Below are 24,014 nucleotides of genomic sequence, written 5' to 3'. Positions count from 1 at the left end.
TTGGCAAATATATCAAAGACAATTAATTAAAGTTCAGAAAATTATGTCAGCTTATAAAAGAGATTTACATGTTTTCTCACTTATAAAGTGTCATAATTAAACTACCGTAGATTGAAGCAAATGACCAAGTAAATTAAACTTTACTGCAGCATTCAAAGTATAGAAGAGACAGTATAGAGCTGATTAACATCAAGCTAAAACTATAAAACCCAGGAGGTGAAGCAGAGGATAATATGAAAAAAACTCACTTCAGCTCCTTCTTTCACTAATGTTATGCAGATTTATTTATGTGTTGCACAAAGAAACATAGGCCCCTGGGTCCATTGCAGTGGAAGAACAGTGCAATAGCATTACTGTCAGGAGATAAAAGTGATTTTCTGCTGTTCTAAAACAAAGTAAATCAGAATTTCCGTCAAGGCCACTTCCATCGTAACACAAACCTCCATATATCTGATTTAATGTCTCACATAGAGATCCGTGTATGTGAAGGTAGTAAGAGTGTGGTTTTACTCCTCAATGACATAGGGACAAGCCCTGGTGCAGAAAGTGACAACTAGCTGCTGGTAATGACAAGCTGTCTAATGCTCATGTAGAAGCCCGAAGTGAGAAAAATCAGCAGAAGACATTCAACTTGTGTGTTGACAAATGACAAGCTGCCAAAAATGGATGGTGACTTACCCCACATGGCTGGAAGATGAGTCCATCGACTTCATGGCTGACTTGGGAAGTGAAGCTGCCTTCGAGGAGCTGAAAAAAAGAGGACATAGTTTCTGTTAAGGAAAACTGACAGACACAGATGGTAGCTGAAAGTTTTAGGTTGAAACAGATTAAATCAGATTATTTTATAAACTCAGTTTCAGCCAAAAAGCCTGGCAACAACCTTGGACATAAACCAAAATAAGTAAGCTTTAAGAAAACCAGAAGGCTTACACTTCTAAGCACAAACATGATACCATCTTTTAATCCGTATAGCTCTGAATCTAAGCCCTTATCTGTTGTCCGATGACACATGACGGAGAGATCCAAATCCGTAACCCGACAGACCAGGTTGAGGACATGAAAAGAGCAAATCATTAAGCTCCTGATGACTGGACCAGACAGATTTCACCACATCCATTAACATCAACCTAGACAACTGAGTCACAAAAATCACACAGCAGCATGCCTGACAAACCCAGGGGAAACAGCAGAGGTGTATAGTAACAAGATGTTTTCTTTACTATAAAAAAAACATCAATTACTGATCTAACTGTAGCGAGGATATCAAATATTTTAAATCGATGCATTTGTTCCAACTTCAGTGGCATGAAGTAATGGAGGAAGTTTACTCCATGTTTATAATAATTGCTTGTTTAAGTTTAGGAAAAATAAAATGTTCCCATTTAAATTACTATACTTACCTGGTAGGTATATGGGTAAAACCTAAAAGGTTGCAATATTTTGTTGGATATCTACCATATCAATAATATATTTTGCCTGTAGGATAAACTTTTAGTACCTTAAATGCCCTTATTTCATGTATGTTTTTGGCAGAGATGCTTGAGCTCGCAAAGTGTGGTGGAAACAAAGACAGAAAAATAGACTTGAAAATGTGGATTGATTATAGTCGATGTTGTCATTGCAATACTGTCTACTGTGATCTCTTCCCCATCAAGAAATGAAGGATATCTAATCAACAGCTTTCTGTATGTTTTGTGTATATAGCCATAGAACTGGTTTACCTCTTGAGTTTTGTAGTCTGTCATTGCCTAAATTATCAATAGGTAAGAGGTAGAAGGCTTAAACAAAAACAAAAGTAAAGAAATTACAGATCAGACTGTCATTTTGGTGAACACAGCATTTTCATTTTGTTCTTAGTATGCAACAATAATCCCATGTGACAAACTCAAGTTTGAGCCAATGATCCACTGAGGGTGATAAGCAAAATGGGGAGAAAAACTCCAGGGGGTTTTGTGCTGCAGTGCAGCTCATATTGACAACAATCACTTTACTACACCAGAGACACTTAATATTCATTGGTTCTTGCCCTAAAACAACACAGAACAGTTTTACATCAATGCAATGAAAACCTTATCGTTCACTGGCATAATGACTGGTTGGGTGACTGCACAGTCTATTTCTACACTTTGACCCATTCAGGCTGACATCTGAGGCTAAATAGAACATTAACTTTAAAGTCATATTATGTTTATGATTGCTTGAGTGCAAAAGTGCAGAAATGATTTTAAACAATTCTATATTTTCTATAAAGATAAAATGGTTGCCAAGAGAGTGAAAAAAATAATAGAAAACACATCCTTGACTTTGTCTGCATGTAAGGTGATGTTTAACTGGTAAACCTCAACATAACCACATATCTACAGTGGGCAGCTCATACAGACAGAAAGATCACATTTGTTTGTGTATCTTTATGTGTTTAAGAGCTATAAGAAATTGGATAATAATAGGCTGAATCTGCTTACTGACAAACTGGTGACTCAGAAATATGCACCGTCTCACATAATGGGTTCGCATTACTTATGATGCCTTACCAACAACATTGTATAATTACTGCATTTACAGCTTATTTTGTTGACCTTAAATCAAATTAGGTGTAATGGTTGATAGCAGGATTATCCTCAGTAGGCTTATAAAAAGTAAAAAAAAAACAATCTTTGTTGGAAAAAAAAGTATTTCTGTAATGCAGATATGCAAATCCTGACAATGAGTCAGATAAGCTTCATTTAGTTTTTTCAATTTAATTTCAATGTTCTTAAGCAGGGGTGTCAAACTCCAGTCCTCAAGGGCCGGTGTCCTGCATCTTTTAGATGTGCCTCTGCTGCACCACACCTGAATAGAATAATTAGGTCATTAACAAGGCTCTGAAGAATTAATCTACACAAGATTAGATTAGTTAATTACACAAGGAGGAGGTAATTAAGCCATTTTATTCCAGTGTTTTGTACCTGTGGCACATCTAAAAACTGCAGGACACCGGTCCTTGAGGACTGGAGTTTGACACCTGTGTTCTAAAGGTACATGAGCATTTTTGGCATCCATATTGCAATCAATATTAAATTTGTTTTGTAATATATACCAAAGCACACCAAGCTTATGATTTGATTTTCCTTTTTTATAACTCTTTGGCGATGCGAATTTCTATTAAGATTTACAAAGACTCCAATGTAAGCTACTGCAACCAGCAGTCGAGAATTCTTGAACTGCAAAGCTGGCAATAGGTGCATCACATCACTGAAAAATATGTTAATTTTGTGTAGCCCTCACTCCTCCCTCATCGAGGAATTTATTCCATTAAACCACAGGATGAACTCCCATTTCCACATTTTATTGCTAACAACCATTTTTCAGCAAATATGCTCAAGGAAACCAAATGAAGTCATTAGCCTTATGAGGAAAGAATACATCAAGCTAAAAGCAACAAAAAAATACTCTCCCCAATGCATCTGCAAAAAAAGGAGAGCAGCATCAGTACTCTCAAGAACGATGAATGAGTCACAGCAGATCACACAAAGCTTGACAACCGTGCTGACATGGAGAAGGCAGATAGCCAGACTAAAAAGAAATTATGCTTTTATGAGAGAACGGCATGTAGGCGGTAAGATCTGGGAGTTCCATTTCAGTTCTCCTGCCATCTTAGCACACCCACCCACCATCCTCAATGAGCACAGTAAACCAGGGATGGAGAGATGAGCAAGAAAGACAGATTTCCACTCACACATCCTCCTACAGTAAGGAAGTTCCTTGGGGGAAGGGGCTGGTGGGGACAGAGATCCAGATTTCATGGAAAACCTCTTTTGGAAAAAAGAACACAAAGCCAAGACTATAACAGCGGGGTTGTGTAGGAGGAGATGAACAGCAAAGCCTCATTAAGAGATCAAGATTTCATTGTAGACTCGAGGGCAGAGACGGGACAACAGAAATCCCTTGAGAGACAAAAATTAATTCCTAATATGCAAGCAGTCACCCTATTTCTTTGTAAGGTGTTGGAGTGATTGAGGTCAACACACTTCCCTCTTCAAGGTCTCATGTTTGCAATCATTTCACAGCAGGACACAATGACGCATGATAGCTAAATTGCTCATTGCCCTGTGGGATGCACTTAACATTAAGTATCTCATTCATGTTCATTCATATTTCTATGTAACCTTTTTATGCTGAGCCTTTTTCAAAAGGAATAACTGCTACAATCCCATTGCTACGATTAATCTTTATCTTGTTTGAGATTTAGTTCGCATTTACTAAATTGTGCAGAAAAGAGGAAATTATTTTGCTGGTTCTAAGACAGAAATAAAAGAATCAATCTCTGCTCACATCCTGTCAGCTTGAGAGCAGTTAGATTAGCTCTCTGTTTCCATTTTGCTCTTGGTCCCAAAGCTTTCTATCATTTTCATTGATTAAGTGTTTTTCCCCATTGATTGGGATACTAGGTTCTGCCGTATGATATTACCCACTTTTGTTTCCAACAGTTCAGGTTAAAGCTTTTGAAATACCAATCATTTATCTTGAAAAGCCAACCTTTCAAGGAAACTTGGTTTTTCTGTCTTGAGATTAGTCTTGGCGGAGTTTCGGAATTTTCATTTGTTGCTTTCTGATTACATTACCAAGGTACAGCAGAATGGCAGAGCAAGTGAAAAACTTGGCCTTTTTGCAGTAGAAAAAGGTTCTTTGTTGTCTTTCCATTGATTAGCTCCTTCCAAAGTGTCATCACTGCTTCAGCTTTTGTTTACATCGGGATCTACTGTGTCTGGCTTCTTCTGGTGCAGAATTATGATGCATGTCTCACGTCAATTTTGTAAAAGTTGGATAAAATATGACATGACCATTCTGACTACAGACCCAAATATGAAAGTGGTACAAATTGGATTTTTTGGGCAGTGAAAAGTTTAGAATGGAGGTACTTAGACTTGAATAAAAAAGTCAGATATTAGCCAAAAAACCCCCAAAAGAAAACGGAATGCATCACATTTGCCTGCTGTATAAATGCATCCTTAGTCAAGTGGCAATGTTGTGTAGTGTGTCTAAAAGGAATCCTCTACACTTGATCGCCTTCACTCACTGTTTTGACTCCAACATTACTTGACTTGTGCTGCCAACACTTATAACCTCTCTATCTGTTACCAAGATGCCAGCTCCTTGCAGAGCAAGCCACTTATGTAGCCATCAGAGGTCTATGTCTTGACTTTTTCTTTGGGGCGCTTTTAAAAAAAAAAATCAGTTTATACAGCTCAACAACCCTAAAACCATAGTATCAGCAATTATCAATCGTGTTCTCTGTTGAGTTTCAAGGGAACACTACTTTACTAATGTTTGTAAGGTATTTTGTTAAAGTGGGTGGTTGTGTTTATGGGAATAATTTCAAAAGGAGACAAAAAGAGGTAGTACTTTGTCTTTTTCACAAAGACTCCTTGCATCCAAAAACACAAAATAAGGTGAACTGAATTCACTGAGTAAAAAATCATTTCAAGTGTAATCAGGTAACCATACACTGTGTGGCAATCATGCAAAAAGCAGTGCATGGGGTCTGGCAAAATTATTTTAAAAAATCTGTTCGTGAATATACTGCTGTGAATATGTGCCTTACAGTGAAATGACAGAAGATGCACAACATAAATGAATGGAAACTATAATTAAATGATCATTTTAAACAGTTTGCAGACTTAAAGAGTTTAAATAAATTTACAAGAATTTAAAAATTGTTAAATGAGTGATAGCAGGACGGCTATCACAAATAATCAATGGCTATCAGAAAAAAAAACCTCAAAGATTGATATTTTTCTTGGTGTTATGTACAAATACATGCAGTTAAACTTGCTCAGTATGTGAAACTAGTTTAATAAAGCCTCACGTACCTTTGCTGCTGACGTGACTTTTACTGTCTGGATCAAAGAGTTGAATGAAAGAAAAACTGAACAACCTTCTTCCTTGCAAAACTTTTCCGTCTGGCTTTCTACTTCCACTTTGGAAACACTCAGCATGGTGAACAACCCTCAGATAATAGTTATTCTGAAACCTCAACTTATCTGCACTCTTAGGACTATTATACACCAAGCCAACGTCAAGGACCAGCTGAGACGGCAATCATACCCTGTTGTGTCTCCTCATGTTGCTAGTGTCTGAGGAGGAAATAAAAAGCTTGAACTTCCCTCGAAGGTAAAATCCAACTAAAAGGCCCATTGTATAATCAATAGTTGAGTCAGTTTATTTAATTTTATACTGCATACTTAGTTAGTGAGCCATATATTATTTCATAACTATAAAAAGGCGAAACAGTCAGTGGTGTATGAATGCAAAGATTATTCTGTAATTGAAGTTTTGCATATTCAACATACAGTATAGTGCAACTCTAGTATCCAGGATTGAAACTGGTCAGTTAGGCACTCTTAAATTAAGAATTAAATAAGACTCTCAAGATACACCACAGATTTAAAAAGTTATTGTTCCCAAACCACTAAAATTAGAGGTCATACTAAAACTTTGTCTTTATGAGTGGAAGGAAAGAATAAAGTGCTACAGTGACTTTGATATTCTCCTTCTCCATGGAGCATAGAGCAATGAAGGCCTGCTTTTCCACTTTCCTCACTTTTAAGAAACACGGATTGCCAAGGTGTGAAAACCAGTCATGCGCCATCCATCACTCTTATTAAGGTAACTGTTTTAAAACTTCATTAGGCTAGCTACCAGCTCTATGCGTGTTAATTAACCAGCTAGTGTTAGCTTGCTATAATTGTGGTATTTGCACTATAAAAAGCTGTTATTTTTCACAGACAGTTTCAAACCATTACTTTAGAAGCTGTTTATTGTATACTTCTGTGAAAGTCTATGTATTAAAACATGCTATAAAGACCTGATAACACTGCAATAATCAGTGAGTTATAGTATTTATTTTAATTGAAAATAATTTTTACGTAAAAGCAGTAAAATTATATTGTATATTTTGCTTTACATTTTTGTGTAAATACAGTGGCAAAGTAAAATAGTATGTGTCATTTGAGCTCATGCCTTCATCTTAACTGTTAACACATGAAAGCTTTAAAGAATTTGCTTGAATTTTAACCATTACTATTCAGTAGAACAGACGTTTAAATCACAGGGTTAATTGACTTTTGGGATTAAATCAAACGGTCTTGTCATAATGCAGTTCAAGTCTTTACATATTCCAACACCATCTCATGTGTTGCTGCCACCAAACATCAGGGGGGTAAATATGCACTTGAACTTGCCCTTGAGCTTAAAATGACTATTTCCTTCTGTGACTAATAAAGTGGATTTTATGGGCTCTAAATGCTCAGCTGGAATACTAATTGTGCAAGAATGAACAGAATGCTAAACCGTTTCACTACTTCTACCAAACAAACTAAGATTAAAATACAGCAGGTTTCAAAAAATGAATAAAATAAATAATGTCATGTAATCAACATTAAATTATCAAATGTCAATCATAGAAAATGACATGAATAGTGTAAGGATGTTTTATAATAAACATGTATGTTTGTATATCAACCAACAGACTACTGTGGGGGGAAAATGAAAATTTTAATTGATATTAATAAAACTCATGTAATGACCATTCAGTTAAAAATAATAAGAAGTTGGAATTAGCTTCAAAAAGATTTACGTTATATGCAAAAAAGCTATGCACCATCGTTTTTAATACTTCACCAGAATTTGGTTTCTCAGCACACCTACTCAGATATTTCGCACTCACTTTCCTGTCCAGAAGCCTTTGTGTTTTCCTCATGTCTGCTCATCCTCACAGCTCTTATGAGGCTTAGATGCAAGGGCTGAATCAAAGCTGGAATGGATGGATTGATATTCCAGTCAGAGCATGGGGCTGCGGCTCAAGGCTCTTTTCGATCCTAATGTGAATGGCCCTCTGAAGCCAGTGTGCAGTTGCCTATTAAATGAAAATCCACATCGGTGAGAGTGTGGGCTTGGTAAAAAAAAAATCAAATAAGGTTATGCAGTCTGGAGAATTCTTGTGACTTAAAAATGTTAATCTTTAGATGAATATTTGGGATTTCAATTAATTAAAATATAAAATAATACATGCAGTTACTTGGTGTGACAAGGAAGAAAAACATTAAAGTTCTTGAATCTCATTGAACACAGAGTAAACAAACATTATTTATGAGGCATTATAGCATCACAGACAAGATTAGATCTCTTTGATCAACATACATGTCATTTTGAAAATAATTCCTGACTTATTTGGGCTTTAGTCCTCCAAATTCCACACATTATTTCATTCATCTGTTCAAACATTAGCATTTCTGGTTTGTAAATGAACAAAAAGCCAAGCTCAAAGCTTCATAGGCGTCAAAAAAAAGGTTGGTTTTAGGGTTGCTTATAGGGTTGTGACTCATTAATAGGCTTTCTGATCAAAAAGAACTTCCAAAAAAGTTTCACTGCTTGTTTTTAAGAGTACAAAAGGTGCAGCACCAGATTAACCGTCAGGATGTTTGCGCCCTCACACTCCACTTAGAGTTCTGGGGTCAACAAATCAGTTGCTATTAGCCAATCTTGGATTCACACTAAAAAACAGAGCTGACAGAGTGTTTCAGTGGTAAACCCACATCTGTACAACAGTCTCCCGTCTGCTTTTAGAGTTGCAGAAAACATTAAAAGCCCCATTTCATTTCAGAGGCTGTAAGAAACCTTTTATTTATTTCAATTAAAAATGTTAGTTTATATGGATTGTTCATTTACTGAATGTTATTAATACTTAATAGCCAATTGAGCTGGTTTTAAATGTGCTATAAAAATTTAAATGGTAGAATTACATAATTTTAAGGTTTACACAAATCTCTTGAAGTGATTTAAGTTACATTGCTGGAGAACTCCAACATTGGTCAGTTCATGACTTTACTCAGGCTACACTACTGTCAGGTAAAGATCACTGGCCAGAGCTCAGGAGAGGAAAGATAAACTACATACCACAAGCACACAGCTCACACCCTTGCAGACATACAGTCACACTCAAGCAGCACACGGATAGTTTGAGAAGCCAACAACCGAGGGGCAGCTCCTTACTGAGCTCTAACAACATGCTGCTGTATTTAAGCTGTCAGAGGGAAGAGAGTGTATCTGATCTGTGTTGAAGCTCAAGGGGCTTGGCAGGATGTCTAAAAGGAAAAGGTTTTGACCAGAAGGTAAAGAATTTGTCCAAAATCCATCAAATGTGACACACAACATCATGGAAAATCAAATTAAGCGGTGCTGAAATACAAACATATATAAGAACCCTGAAAAAGCTACATAGCAGAGCTTAATTTATATTTTGAGAGAACAACTATGAGATTTTATTGTCCTACTTTTTGTGCATATAATCCAAATAGTCAAGAAACATTTGCAGAAAAGAAGTTATACATTTTCCCCAGGCAATGGGGAATAAAGGCTTAGAGAAACGGGTTAAGTGCATAACACAGGTGTTCTGAATGAGTCAGTCTTTTACTGGTTTTCACCACAATGCATTTGTGGTGCACTGGGGTCAATGAACAAAAGTCTTTAGACTTCTGACTCCTAATTTAAGCTATTCTAACAAAAACACTCCAGTAATCCTATGAGAAAATGTGCCCACCCACATTGACGTACCCAAACCTTATTAAACCAAATTGAGCCAAACTTTTATTCAGGTCTTGTTTAAAAGCAAACCCAATTAATGTTTCATTCAGAAATACTCCACTCCTAAAGATAACCACATCTACTGGTTCTCAGCAGGAAATGATTTTAAACACTAGTGTGATGCTTTGCAAAATCCTAAGTACTTTTACCAAGGGTTTCTCTGTTTTCAAAGAAGTCCTAAAGCAAATTAAAGTTAGTCCTGGAAATGTCTTGTCTGATCATAACTGATGAATATTACGGCTTCCAGAGTGTCTTGTTGACACTTTGCTCTAAAGTACCATAAATTTATATGCAGTGCAGTCTATATCATGACACTGTATTAAGTTCACAACAGACTAGCCTATTTGCTTACATTTAAAGAAAAAAGGAACAAGAAAGAATATGAGCAAATATACTGTTGCATTCAGAATTTTACAAGTGTTTGATACATCAAAAATAAATAAACTTACTGTCAGTGAGCAAACTAGATAAAAATCAGAGAAGAGATGACATGCACCATTTTAGTTTGGCACAAAGGTAAAAAGTGGAATTTTGTTTCCTTGTTAAACAGGAAAAATCAAATGCTACATCTTCACTTGAGACATGCTGGATTTAGAAATCGACACATTTAGGTGCAGCCAGGACTGTAGACTAGGCATCCACTGGCAGGAGCATCTACCAACATGATAACTGTTAATACTGTAGAAGCTACAGTGTCATGGTGTCAAGGTGCTTATGCAAAAATCTTTAGAAAACTGTAATACATGACCTAATCACCCCTTTCTCACAGGTGTGACTTTAACCGGTCCAGATTTGTCCACCTTTGCGGACTCTGCGGAGTCCCCACAAGAAGTTTACCTATAGTTTGTCACACTGCCTCTAGAAAAAACACCTGTCCACACAGCAGTGATGTGTTGAAACCTGCTGAGTGACAGGGGATTGTCAAAAAGCTCTTTAACAAGCTCCAAAGTACTTGGACAAACCAACACTGACAAAAACCCTTTTTCCATCCCTGAAATGCTTTAAGTGGTCGTTACTGTAACTAAGTTCATCTCTACAGCATTCCTCTGCAGCTGCCTCCAGTTTTCCATTGTGTGGATGAAAACATAGTCATTTAGAGAAAGCTTTAGGGATGCTTTCACAGTGTGTTATGTGTCATTATCCATCTGCTCTGTGAGGCGCAATCCTTTTATTTTTGTACCGTTTGAGTGAAGAAACAAAAAGCCTGTGTTTTTCTCAATTTGTCAACCAAAATTGAAGTAAACATTTTAGATTCTTTTTTTTTTTTATAAAAATACACGTCTCTCCATTTACTACCTTAATAGAAACAGTTTTTGACATACCTGAAGTAGTCTCTTTTGTGATTGGTGGTACAAGTAAAGCCATATGTTCTTTATTTTAAATCTACTGCACTGAAGGGAACATTCTTTAATACAGTAATAATTGCTAGGAGCTGTATTAAAGAAAGGTATGTGCCTTAATCATTACAGACCAGGTAGACAGGACTACAAGAATAAAAAAAATCCAATTAGAATAAACGAAAAGGTGCTTAAATAGAACCCAGAAGGCTGAGGTAAATCCGATTTTCTGGGTTATGAGCGTTTCAGGAGAAAACTATTTTAATAGCTGTCTATATGCATGCAGGCTGAATTGCTCAGTATACATAATTAAATTGGAGCATTGAAATTATCCTTAGTTTACAAGCTCTGAAATTAAGAAGTCAAGTGATCCAGAAAAAATGTAATTAAAGCAATCATCATGTTTATATGAAACTGCATTTGTAGAAAAAGTGAATCATAAAAGTTGAAATCCCTCTTTTATGTCAAGCTAGAAAACACCTGCAATCACAGTGCAGTTCAAATGCACAAAGAAAATCAATAGTTAGATTTTTAAGTATAAAAAAATCTATTCTAATTGTATTCTAAGAAAAAAAATGTATTCTAATACAAATAGATTTTATTCCCATTAAATTTTTTAATTACCTATTAATAGAAATGCATGACATACTGCTACAAAAGTAGTACTACTACAAAAATGCACTGGACGGCTTGCCATAACTGATGGAACTATAAATTCTTCAAGAAGACCCTACAAGAGGAATGTCAAACTGTCACATTACGATCAACTGTCTCTGGGTTATGCAGCACGACGATTAATTAACTGTTTGGAATGGCCTAATCAAAGTCTGAGCTTACATCTAATCGAAATACCTCTGCTTAACCTTGAACAGATCTTTTATATTTAAAGACCCTTAAATGAGGCTGAACTGAAGCAATTCTGCAAAGAAGATTGGGGCACAGTGATGCAAAAAACTCAGCACAAGTTATAGCAAAGCCTAGAGATGAATGTTGTCACCAAGGGTGGAACAACCACCATATTAAGAAGGCAATTATGTTTTTTTATTTGTTTTTTTTTTTTAATGCACCAGGCTGGCTTGGAGTCCTTTTTACTTATTTAAGAATAGCTTTTTATATTAATTTGATTTATTTGTTTGGTCAGAAACATTTAAGTGTGGCCACAAATCAAAAGAGCAGAAATCTATAAAAAGGCAAACACCATTTCCTGTCAGTCTATCATAGCAGGTCAAGATATCCCCGAAGGTCAAAAGGAGGTAAAGGTACAGCAGACTAAAGGCATAAAGATGAAGCACAGCTGTTGCACAGTGGTTCAAAAAGCATTAAAAGCACCTGTTGACCTGACCCAGAGAATGCACACTGCTTTCCTTGGGTAAATTAACTGATCCTGGCAGGCAGAAGGAAAGCAGGTAAGCGGAGCAAAAGTAAACGAGTCGCTACAGTCGATACTCTCTCGCCAGTGAGTCTGACCTTTAGTGTATGAATACAGCCTGCATCATCAGTTGTTGCATAATGTCTTGGAGGCTTGAGGAAAAACTAAAAATTCTCAAAGCTGCAGAGGTAAACAAACATTAGTCACCGAGTCTATGTCGTGTGCTCTTCCAAGCAGCATAAGCCCTTATACAACAGACAACATGTTTCCCTGGGTGAGTGGGTGCAAGAGCAGGAGAGAGAGAAAAGATGCAGTTTCTTCTTGAATCTAAACCGAGGAGGATGCAAGTGTTACAAAGGCCAGAAGTGAATGCTGATTTTTCCTCATATTTTTTTGTTATTTATTGAGTGCTGACAATTTTCAAACATAGGCAGGAAAATGATCAGATTTAAAACACATCTGGCATTTAATGCGCCATCATCACCTTTCTAGAAATATAACACAGTAGCACACACACTTTGATGTGGAGATAAAACAGGCTGCCACAGATTTTTTGGAAACATGCAGCACAAACACTGTGACTCAGACACGTTATGTATACGGCACGTTTGCATCACAGCTATAGCTTTTACACAACTGCAACTCAAATATCTTTCAAATCACCCCATCGTATTACTTTATCTCATGCATCATGCATTCACTGCCGCTTTTACTTAAATTTTGATCTGTATCGGAACAAAAACCGTTTCACTATGTTGTGCTTTTAACCTGAATATTTCCTACTAGTTATTTAATATTAAATAAGCTTTAATCTAAACTGCTGTAATAAGGTGATACCCAAGATGTTATTGCAATATTAGGACAGAATTTCGATAAGACATTTGACTCTTGAATACGAACCAGTTTTAGTTTTCTATTTCTATCAATCTGAACTTGTGAGAGGGGCCGCTTTAATGCCTTTACGTCAAACTAAATTTTGTTTTATTTTTCCCTTTTTTCTGATATATATCAATATATTATTCAAATATATTCACCATAAATTTCATTTGCTTTAAGACACAATGATTCAAATTAGGGCCATTCACTGAAGAGTTGAGGTTATAAATATTTAGTCATTACAATACATGACAATGTTTCACACTTTAAAGAATTAAACCACATTTTTTTGTATACAGGAACCTTGAAAACCCCATCTACATGCTTGAATGAAAGCTTTTTGTAAAAATCATTACTTAATACAGCCTGAAACTCTAATACTCATTTCTGTTATCCAAGAGGGAACATTGGTTTCCGCCATGTAAACTAATCCTCTTAGAAAATTGCCAATACTATTAAATTCAAAGGGTAAAAGAAGGCCTGGTATTCCAGCCCAGAATTTATTTCTAATTCAGAAAGGAGAACACATGAGTCTCTAACAAATACAGTCTTAAGTCAATTTAACATTCCCCTTTTACAAAAAAGACATCTATTAAGAATGTTTCTTTACATAAAAAAGGAGGTGAAAAAAACACCTCCTTAAGTGTGGCCACAAATATACTAGTTTATAGTATATATAATATATACTATAAACTAGACACTTTTTAACTAGTGTTTTTATTATGTTTGGGGCAGCAGTAAATTTCTGTAAGACAAAATGAAATATCTGGGCTTATTTGAGTCAGCAATGATAAGGCCCAGAGGGAGAATGTACCATTATTTTAGTCTTTAATCTTATATTATTGATACTTTTGGCTATTTGTCTTTAAGACAAAATGCAATATCTGAGTTTATTTGAGTCCATCAAAACTATACCTCACGGTTTATAAATTCTGTGCGCATTTCCACAGATTTTTGGATCTCATAACCATTAGCACACTAATAAATTTACCCATAAAATTCTTATATTTAGTGCATATTACACAACACCTTACAAAAAAAAGAACAGAACAGCTCATATACAGTTGCTGCTAAATGAAGTTATTTCCACTTTCCTGTCAATTCAATGGGAAAATCCAAAATACACTATCATATTGTCTTGGTGTGCAAGTCCGACTAAAACAAAAGGGTTCCTTGTAAAATAAGTGGAGGAAGTGAAACCGAAAAATACCCCCAATTGGTGGGGAAATGACAGCCTAAATGTGCAAGTGAATTAGATGAAAAACAGAAGCTTAGAAACAGACAAAAGTTGTCATACAACTGAAATATCCCTAGAAGGAATTTGTGGTCAATACACCATGAAGTGGAGGTTTGTGCTGGGATGAATTAATGAGCCTGATTCCAGTTATCCTTAGCCAATGCTCCATACAACAGAGATAGGACTGTACAGAGAGCAGATGGCCACTAAGGGACACAATGGGGCGCTCAGAAGCCATACAGCGTACCAGTGACTTCACTTCCAGAATATCTTCATCAAAATGAACCCAAAAACTTCCAGTGTTGATCCTTCACAAGGATTCTTAGAAATGTGGGTAGCACAGGGTTAGACCTGAGGTAACAATTTCAACAATGGACAACTCTAAGAAACTGGAGTTGGGAGACACGAAAAAAAAACATACAAAAAAGCATAAATATCACCCCCTCACTGCAGTTTGATCATCTGAGGTCACAGCAAGACATACCAAGATTTCCAACTGATCTTTGTTTGAGCCAAACACAAAATTAATTGTGCTCTGAACCCCTGTAGACCCTAGAGAAGGCGCGAGAGCACAGACCTTTGAGGAAGACTTAACAGCCATTGAGGCGATAAAAGCTTTGCTGCTTTCAGCTGACTGTTTTGTAACCTCAGCAGATAATTTATTTATTTTCAGACAAGAAAAACACTACTGAATATAACAGGGAATATTTCTCGTAAATTCAACAAAAATGCTAAAATGCACAAGAAATGTGTGTTCAAGCTCACACAAAGAAGACAGATCTAGGCAATGTATTGTAATCCTGGCTTCCAATCACTTGAGATTGCACCGGATGAGACCCAGCGGGAAATAGCCGAGGCATCAGACACTCAAGTGAGTGCTCTTTTCCTCCCTAGAGCTCATCCTTTCCATAGCACAAAGGTGAAAAAAGTATGTTTCATCATCTGCATCTCCTTCTCTTGAGACCAATTTGTCCTTGAAGAGCTATTTCCCTAGAAAATAAATTCTCTAGGAAAAATCTGGGATGCAACTGACAGATTACATACGAGTGTATGTGTACAATAATTAGGTTGCCCCATACAACAGAGATAGGATTTGTGCATTTTGGCATGACCAAAAGAAAGGATGAATCTTAACTGGGTCACATCTGGCCTAGTTAAAGGGAGGGGAAGGATTTGGAAAGCTGAAAGTGTTACCTTGCGCGACGCGTGGATGTCGAAGAAGGGCTTATTTCGGACACTGAAGGGCTCCTTGGCTTTGTCGATCTGTCCAAGCTTCATTTTTTCCTGACGTGGAGAAATTATTTCCTTTTCCATGCACAGGAGTCGAATATTAAAATCACACTGGCCAACAGGTTGTCCCTGAAAAACACACAACAAAAACACATTTCAATTTTAAATTAACACTCTAATTTATTGGTCTATTTCCTTTGTTTTCTTTCTTTCTCTTTCCACTTAGATGAAAAATTACAGTCTTGTTCAGGAGTCTTAGCAGTGTGAATATCAGTAGCTAATGCTGAAAACTGAAAACCAAAGGCCAACAGGATTTTTTTTCTTAAGTAGAGCTGAACAGTATATCAAATATTAGTCTGCAGTAAATACCTGTTTGTAGTAAAATGTGGTTTAGGATATCTTTAAAGTAATAACTGATATTTGGATGGACTCCACCTGCCTTAATGCACTCATGTTGCACATCTTTAGCAGATAGGTCGTTAAAACTCATAGAACAGTGGGCACAGCGTTTATTGTAAATGACTAAAAGCAAGCGACAGGAAAATTGGGTAATCGTAATCAATATCCATACTGCAGTTTTCAGCATTAAATCAAATGGTGCATCAAATATTTTCCTAATACTCCGTTGCCTTGAAGAGCAGTGTCCAGAAGTAGGCAGTAAGACTCCTTTAATTTATCACATTCCAATACACCCCTACAAACACAGCTTCTTTGTGACAACGATGAGACCTTCCACACATCACAGCAAAGACCTGCTGCTGTCCTGCACAAATAATCCTACTGTCCTCTCAAACAGACATGGCCACCGAGACAGAACAAAGGTGAACTGAAACCCATCTGGTAAAGCCACAGATTGTTGCCACACAGAGCAACAAAAAGCCTGAATTTCTGTTGCAGGTTATAAATAACAAGGTTTGAGCGGAAAATTAGAACATATAACGACAAACATGACAACGTATTTATTTCAGTGTTAACTGGTGCAGAAAGGATGCAATGTATCCAACCTGTCTGCTGCAAAGCATCAACAGACCGTTGCTGCCATTTATCTATTTCTGAAATAGCATAGTGACTCAATAAAACTGACTCTGATTAAAAAAATGGATGTCAACCTGTTGAAAACAAACGTCGTCCATGACAACTTTGACTTTTAATAGTTCTCACAAGTTATAAGGAAGATTCAAACTCCAAATAAAATAGATATTATTTTTTGAATTCTTCGAAAAGAATTATAGAAAGCCGGCAGCTGTTATCTTTAATACACCTCAACTTTTTTTTATTATTCCGTTACATGTTTTTAATTCCAGAGAAAATGTATTTCAAAAGAAGGCGGACCCTTAAAAAAACAGACAAAAACAGTACGAGTAACATACTTTAGCTGGACAAAACAATTTGAATGAAGAAATTTTGATTGAAGCAATACATTTTCTTTGCGAGAGTCTATGTAAAAATATATATGGTTTTAATTCCTTTTAAATATATAACTGCATCTAAAACATTTTCATCTGATTAAATTAGTTGTTTTTTTTGCTGATTAAATACGTTATGAATAACGTATTTAAATAATAAAAGTTTTCGGAATAGTCAAATATATGGACAAAATGTCTTTTGTTTGTGATCTGCAATGTGATTTCTTGGGAGGTATTTTGTAAAATATTGTCCAAAATTACTAATGGAAAGCAATTATGTATCATCAATCTTTCAGGAATGTTTTCACAGGAAATAAAAAATATAGCCCCACAGAAAATTAATTATCTTCAAAATGAAAAGAGGTTTAAACGTCTTACAACCAAAATTATAAAATGATGTGGAACAATTGCACTTTTACGACTATTAAACCAATGTATTGTTAATCAATACTCTCTGATGTGTATTGGCGGGTTCTGCGCTGCAAAGTGTGAATTAGTATTCTGCTCCAGCTCTGCGGTAAAAGGTCATTTCTTTTCTCGAGAGGATTATATTGACTTTAGATGGGAAGACAAAACCCAGTTTTCCTCCAGTTGGATGTGAAAAGAAATAGATGATGATTAGCTGGAATTAGATGTTATTACAAGCCTGTAGAGCCTTGTGCTTTGCAGACATGAAGCAGGAAAAACCCCAAATAATCTCATAGAATATCAATTTAAATAAACTGATCTCTGTAGGCAGGTAGTCTGCATTTTAATAAGCATGTATATTTACTTTATCAAATGTACAGCTCACACATACGTATATAACAAGAAAGCAAGTCTGGATTACTGCCTAGAAATTTAGGCAATGATTTGACAATACAACCAGACACTGAGAATAGAAACGCGAGGAATCTGGAAATAAATATGCAACAATTTATAATCCACAATTTCTACTTTCTATCATTGTATCTGCTAGATGATAGACAAATGTTAGTTAAGAGATGAATAGTAACATTTTGATATATCAAGAATCATGTCTTCATGACCTTTATTTAATTTTAGACTGTTTTGACAATGTTGCTTATAAATGTACAAGTCATTTTAGAAAGTTTTCATAGAGAAATCTTTTTAATATAGAAATCATAAATTGCTTGTTTTTCCACACAAGGTGACAGCAGTAACACTACTTTCTCCTGGAGCAACAGCTGGTATCATGTCCCACACATTTAGCACCATCTGTCAGCTGTGTCATCAGGAAAGGACAAGATGTAAGTGTGGATGATTCAAGGCTTGTGTTGTCCATGCCAGCTCAAGAGGAAAACACAGCAAAGGAAAAATCTTTGTTAGGAAAACATCACTAGGGACAGAAGCTCGCTTTTACTAGTCAAATCACAGAGATATCTTAATTTATCTGTTTCTGTTGTGATTCTAAAGACCGAATGTTTCTGTTTGGGAGAATATAAATATATCAGGCATTCACGTGTGATTTCACAATCATCACTGATTTGAAAAGTACTGAGGAAGTCTTTGACAAGATTATTATTTACTATTTCTGGAAGTGTAGCAATGATTGACACAGTTAATACAAATCTACTCAGACATGCTTTCATCGGCTCTGATATTGATTCCACACATCCCCTCTGGAAACTCGGCACTGACATACATATATGCTGTTTGAATTAGACTTTCCTTATACAAGTCATTCCCTTGCATGTTCAATGTATAGACGATCACTGCTTCATTAGCAGATGTGCCAAAACAATAAAAAAAGAGGATAAGATCACATCCAGAAACCTTCCCAATACTGTGATATAATAAATAAAAACCTAATTTAATTAATTTATATAACAAATGTTTCCAACTGAAACAATCAATCATGTCATATTGAGGGTGTTTTCACACCTTAATAGTCTGGTAGACTAACTTACAATATTAGTTACACTTTCAGCTGGTGCGATTCACTTTCACACTGCACCGTGTCAAATGAGCTAAACCTTAAAGAAAAAAAAACAACAACTCCTCCCCTTGCCTGTTGTGGCAATGCACCAAGATCCACTGAAGGAAACAACACAAACAACTCTGAAAAAGACACTGAGCAAAACTTCATCTCACGAACATCACGAACAAAAATGAAGTGAAATCAGACTTTTATTTTTAAGATTACAACTTATACAAAAACAAAGAACGAGCTAGAACTGATTTATTTTGAGACTGTTAACTTAGTTAATGGTTAGGTGGTGAACTACAGTTAAAATTATTCATAACCTCACAGATTTAAGTGAGAAGTAATCTTTTGATTTTATGAAAATGTTTCTACTGACTGAGTTGACCTTTTAAAGTAAAAGACTTGGAGCTCTTCACTAAAAAACCAAAATACCCGTGGAAGCATACTAAGAGCTGACTAGCAATTAAAACAAGAGTTTGTTTAAGATAATGCTAATGAAGATGTTTCCCCATTGATTATTGAAAAGGTACAAATAATTTTTATTTCATGAAATGTAAATGTAAACTAGGCTTCTTTTACTATGTGTTATTGTCTTTTGAGAGATGTTCATCTATTTTTTAATTAAAAACAAACTTGTTTGCTTTTTGAAAATAATTTTACACCAAAATCCAGAGGTGTGAATAATTTTGTTCTTAGCTGCAAAGATGAGAATTTTTAAGAGGTTTTTCACTGGTGACTCACTACAAAAAGGCTATTCATATTTTGCAATGAGTCACCAGTGAAATTAACAGTAAAAACTTGTAAAAAGTTTGTCAGCAAACATGAGGATTGGACTGACATTATATCAGCAAAGAGCAGTTCAGAATTTAATAAATGTAAATAAAAACATACCTTATTTTCAAAATTGATATACCCTTGTATTAATTTGAAACACTGTGCCTAATCCTAAATGACATGAAGTGGACAGAACAGTCCTGTTAGTCAAATCCCAGTTAATATATTTGAAACACCATTTTTGGAGAGAGCTTGTCAAAGATAAAAAGTGAAAAAAACTAGACATAAAGAAACTAAATCCATAAGAAAAAATAAAAAAGAACCACAATAAGTAGCAGAACCAAAAATAAAAGCTGGTGCAGTGCGAGTTTGGGGAGGATAAAGGATTAACTGGAAAACAGCAGGGGATGAAAATAAGTGACAGTGCTGGGAATTCTGTTTTCCATATTTTTAGATAAACAGCAGACCTCACTGATGACCAGAATCAACATTGGGACCAATCAACAATATGCTGCATCCCATTAGATGTTCTTTAGAAACATATGTAGACTTTTTGACCATTCCAGGCAAACAAAAAAAAAAAGTAATTACAGACTCACAGCACCTCCCAACCTGCTTTCCATTTAAAAGCAATATTTTGTGGTATTAAGACAGACTTTCAAAAATGTACTTACACAATTATTCTTCCATGGGAGAGTTTTAATGCAGATAACGGGCTTTTCTTTTTCTAGGATGATGGTTAAAATAAGCTGGGTAGAAAAAAAAGGCAGCAGTTTAAGAATTCCACTTTATCTTCCCTCTAAGTCTAAAGCACATAAATCAATAAGTGAGCACCTTTCTCCCAGGCAATAAATAAGAAGAAGCAGACAATTAATGTAAGCGTTTTTATTTTTTATGCTGGGAAAATTAAAGTCTGAACCAGACCTTGAAAACATCAACTGCCTGCAGTGTTATTCTTCCACCTTCCACCTTTGTCTGTGGGGAACAGTTGGTATCTGTCTCCCTGGCACGTGATGACAGATTTGTGTTGAAAAAAATGTTAAACTAGCAGGTCATAGTTAGAGATTTATGAGTGGTCTATCTAGTTACACAACCAGAGATGCTGAGGTGTGATTCTGCTTTTCTGTGAGTCACTGCAGTATTGGGTAAGGCTGTCTATGTCTTAAGAGACTTTTTCTCCTTTTTGAAACAAACTCACAAATAGCTCATCCTTGCCTCATCAGTATGTCTACAGATAGCTACCAGTTTCAGACGGTATAGAAATCCCTAACCGATTCTGATTTATTACTATTCTTTGTTTATTTCAAACACCTCGTTACATCCTTAGTAAATGCAGCACATAAATAAAGGGCTGCGGCACTAATGTCATAACACCAAGACATTTACTTACATAAAAAGAAGAATGATTACCAAATCATCAGCGAAGTGTGATCTTTGCACTAAAAATAACATAATTCCTATCATAAATCTCCAAAACTACACCCTGCTGTTAAACATCCAAATGAAATTTAAACACTGATGTCATAATAACCACCAACATGCAGACAAAAAACCTGCCAGCTAACGCTGCGGTCATTTAGCCTCGTCATGAGGAAGAAAATAGACTGTTCCACCAGAGGAGGCAATAACCTGGATATTCCTGGCAGTTACAAAAGACTCCCTCATCCATTTTCTAGATCTGTTTCAAGAATCAAATTATTTTAGTTTCTGTAATTTGAAGGCTTGTCTCATCAGCCTAAGCGACCAACTGCTCTAGATAACTAAATTATTCTCTGTTTTTTCAAAATTAATACTTTTGCCACCATCAAATTAGATCATTTTAACAAGACATTATTCAGAGCCTGGTCTCTGTATGGCACTAAATTAGTTTTAGTGTTTTTTTTTGTTGACAGCATAATCAAATCTAATCAACAATTGCTTAAAAAAAAGAGAGATAAACAGTAATTCAATTTATTATTGATTTGGATGCTTAAAATCAATGTGTCAATAGAGGTGAACAGCCATATTTTCTTACAGTACCAAGAGTAAGCCCAACAAAAGACAAATAGTCAACTGGACAAATAAATGTCAAGTTGGAACTGGATGAATATTCCCCACCTTTTAAAGTTTAAATACAAAATTTCCCATTTTAAGTTATGCAAAAAACAGACTGGAAGAATGAAAATACCAGGAAAACTCTGGGTAAAAATCTAGAACCTATCCAGAGAAATTCAAATTTCTTGAAAAGGTGACACGCTTGCCCCCGTGAACAGCTTTAAGAAAAAGCTACGTTGTTTTTTTTATTTATTTTTTATTTTAAAGAAGTTAATTTATGGAATTACCAGAAATTAATTAAGGAAGAAGAGAAGAACAGCAGTTAGGCTGAACTTGCCCATTTACAATTTATGAATAAATTAGTGACACTCTGCAGAGTGTCACTAATAATAGGACACAATCATTTTGAATGTCAAAGTTCAGTCTGTGCCATTTCGTCTTCAATAAAATATTGTTCCAGCAGGGAATAGGAATCACTTATAGGAACTGGATTACGTATTAGCTTTCATTACTATCAAAGGTTTATAACACAAAAAACAAGGTATGTGGTGAGAGAGAGGAAAAGTCTTTAATTTAACTGCCCAGCTCTGAGAGAAATAATGTAGCAAACCTCAGCCAGCCTTCCAAGCAGAAGTAACACAAACTGATTCCAGTAAAGCCCTCTTTAACAAATGACACCACAGTCACTGTTGTCATGTGAACTCCTTTCTGTTCAATTGTTAATCAAGCTGATCCAATTATCTTGTCCAATTCTGCACCTAAAGCAAAATTACTTCAGCAACTTGAAAAATAATGAGGTCAATCAAAGTGTCAGCATGTGGGTGATGATCAAGTCCAAAACACCAGCTTTCAACAGCGTTTAAAAAACAATAAAAGGGAAACGTATGTAATTTTTGTTGTCTTGTCAGCTCCCCCACAGTAGGAGAGCTGACAGTGACTGACAACCTGAAAAAGTTTTTTAAAAACTATGTCTTTTAGTGTTCTAGAGATAGAACAGCAACAGAAAACACATTTGGTGTGAGAGGGTGACAATCAGGGTAAATCAGATTTCTTCAGTGGAATCGTAAATACTGGAATGGTTGACAAATAAAGTAAAGACCGCTGACATGAATAAAACTCAACTTTAAGCTGAGCAGGAACACTTTTTTCACATCAAATAAAGTCCAGGTAAAACATTTATTTACACCCTTACAGATCCTCTTCTGTTTTTGCTTTTTTGTCTTCGTTAAATGTTTCAGATCACTGTACAAATGCTAATATTAGACACATGTGAAAGAGCTTGGCCCCTTGGCCCCTTTTCAATCAAATTTTAGTCCAGAATTCAAAGAAACTACCAAATCATTATTTTGTAGTTTCTTTATTAGGTGGACTTGCTGGTATGATTTGGCTCACTGCCCTAAATGAAACATAACCAAAGTGAGTTCGAGCTCAAGATCATAAACAGACACAGGGTAGATATCCTCCTTTGGTACAGAGCAAACTTTCTTGTTCCATCAATTTTAAGTCTTCCACCTCCTGAAGCAGACAAGCAGTCTCATAACATCAAACTACCACCAAATAACTTGACTGTATGTAATCAGGAAAGTTCTATTTATGTGATTTCTTGATTCTGTAGGTGTTGCATTAATAATGCCTGTGGTTGTTGATGAAATCGAACCAAAAATATGTGGCAAAACAAAGTTGATTAGTTATTTATGAAAGGAAGCAATTATATTTGCACAAAGAGCCCTGCTGGTTTAGATATTTTTTTCTCCTTCAATGAATAAAATTATTTATTTATTAATTTTTTGACGCTAGAATTTTGCTCGATAGTCTGAATCATTTAAACATAACTTTAAAAAGTCTAATTTAAATCAACAAGGGTGCGAATACTTTTACCCAGCACTGTAAAATCACTGAGTGCAGTGAATGAATGCATTCATATCCAGAAGCAAACCATCAGCCAGCTTTTAAAGGAAGCAAGGAGTCATTTTAGGGCAGGAGTCAAACTGGTGTCGTCTTCCTCCAGCTGCATTACTCACCTCTCTCAGGACTGGCCCAGAGTGCCGAGACACAGCCAAACAGATAATGGTTAAGGCCAATAATGGCAAGCAAGAATCAATATAACAGCGCTTTACTGATGGCTCGGTGGGAGTCCCATGGAAATGCTAACCCCTTCACCATCCTGCAGCCATTCCTCTCACCACTGGAGCTTTCATTGAGC

General features: G+C 35.8%; 1 protein-coding gene across 1 annotated transcript in view; it reads right to left on the bottom strand.

Moving 5' to 3' along the window:
- Positions 1-24,014, bottom strand: part of rngtt (RNA guanylyltransferase and 5'-phosphatase) — a 92,817-nt gene that overhangs the window by 37,225 nt on the left and 31,578 nt on the right. The window contains exons 11-12 of the mRNA XM_032585648.1: positions 15,635-15,799; positions 679-747 (exon numbers count right to left, since the gene is read on the bottom strand). Of these exons, the coding sequence (XP_032441539.1) occupies positions 679-747; positions 15,635-15,799 (234 nt within the window). The remainder of the gene's footprint in view (positions 1-678; positions 748-15,634; positions 15,800-24,014) is intronic.

Source organism: Xiphophorus hellerii, chromosome 15, assembly GCF_003331165.1.
Source record: "Xiphophorus hellerii strain 12219 chromosome 15, Xiphophorus_hellerii-4.1, whole genome shotgun sequence".
In the NCBI taxonomy this organism is placed as follows: Eukaryota; Metazoa; Chordata; class Actinopteri; order Cyprinodontiformes; family Poeciliidae; genus Xiphophorus; species Xiphophorus hellerii.
This window is presented reverse-complemented; position numbering and strand designations above follow the sequence as displayed.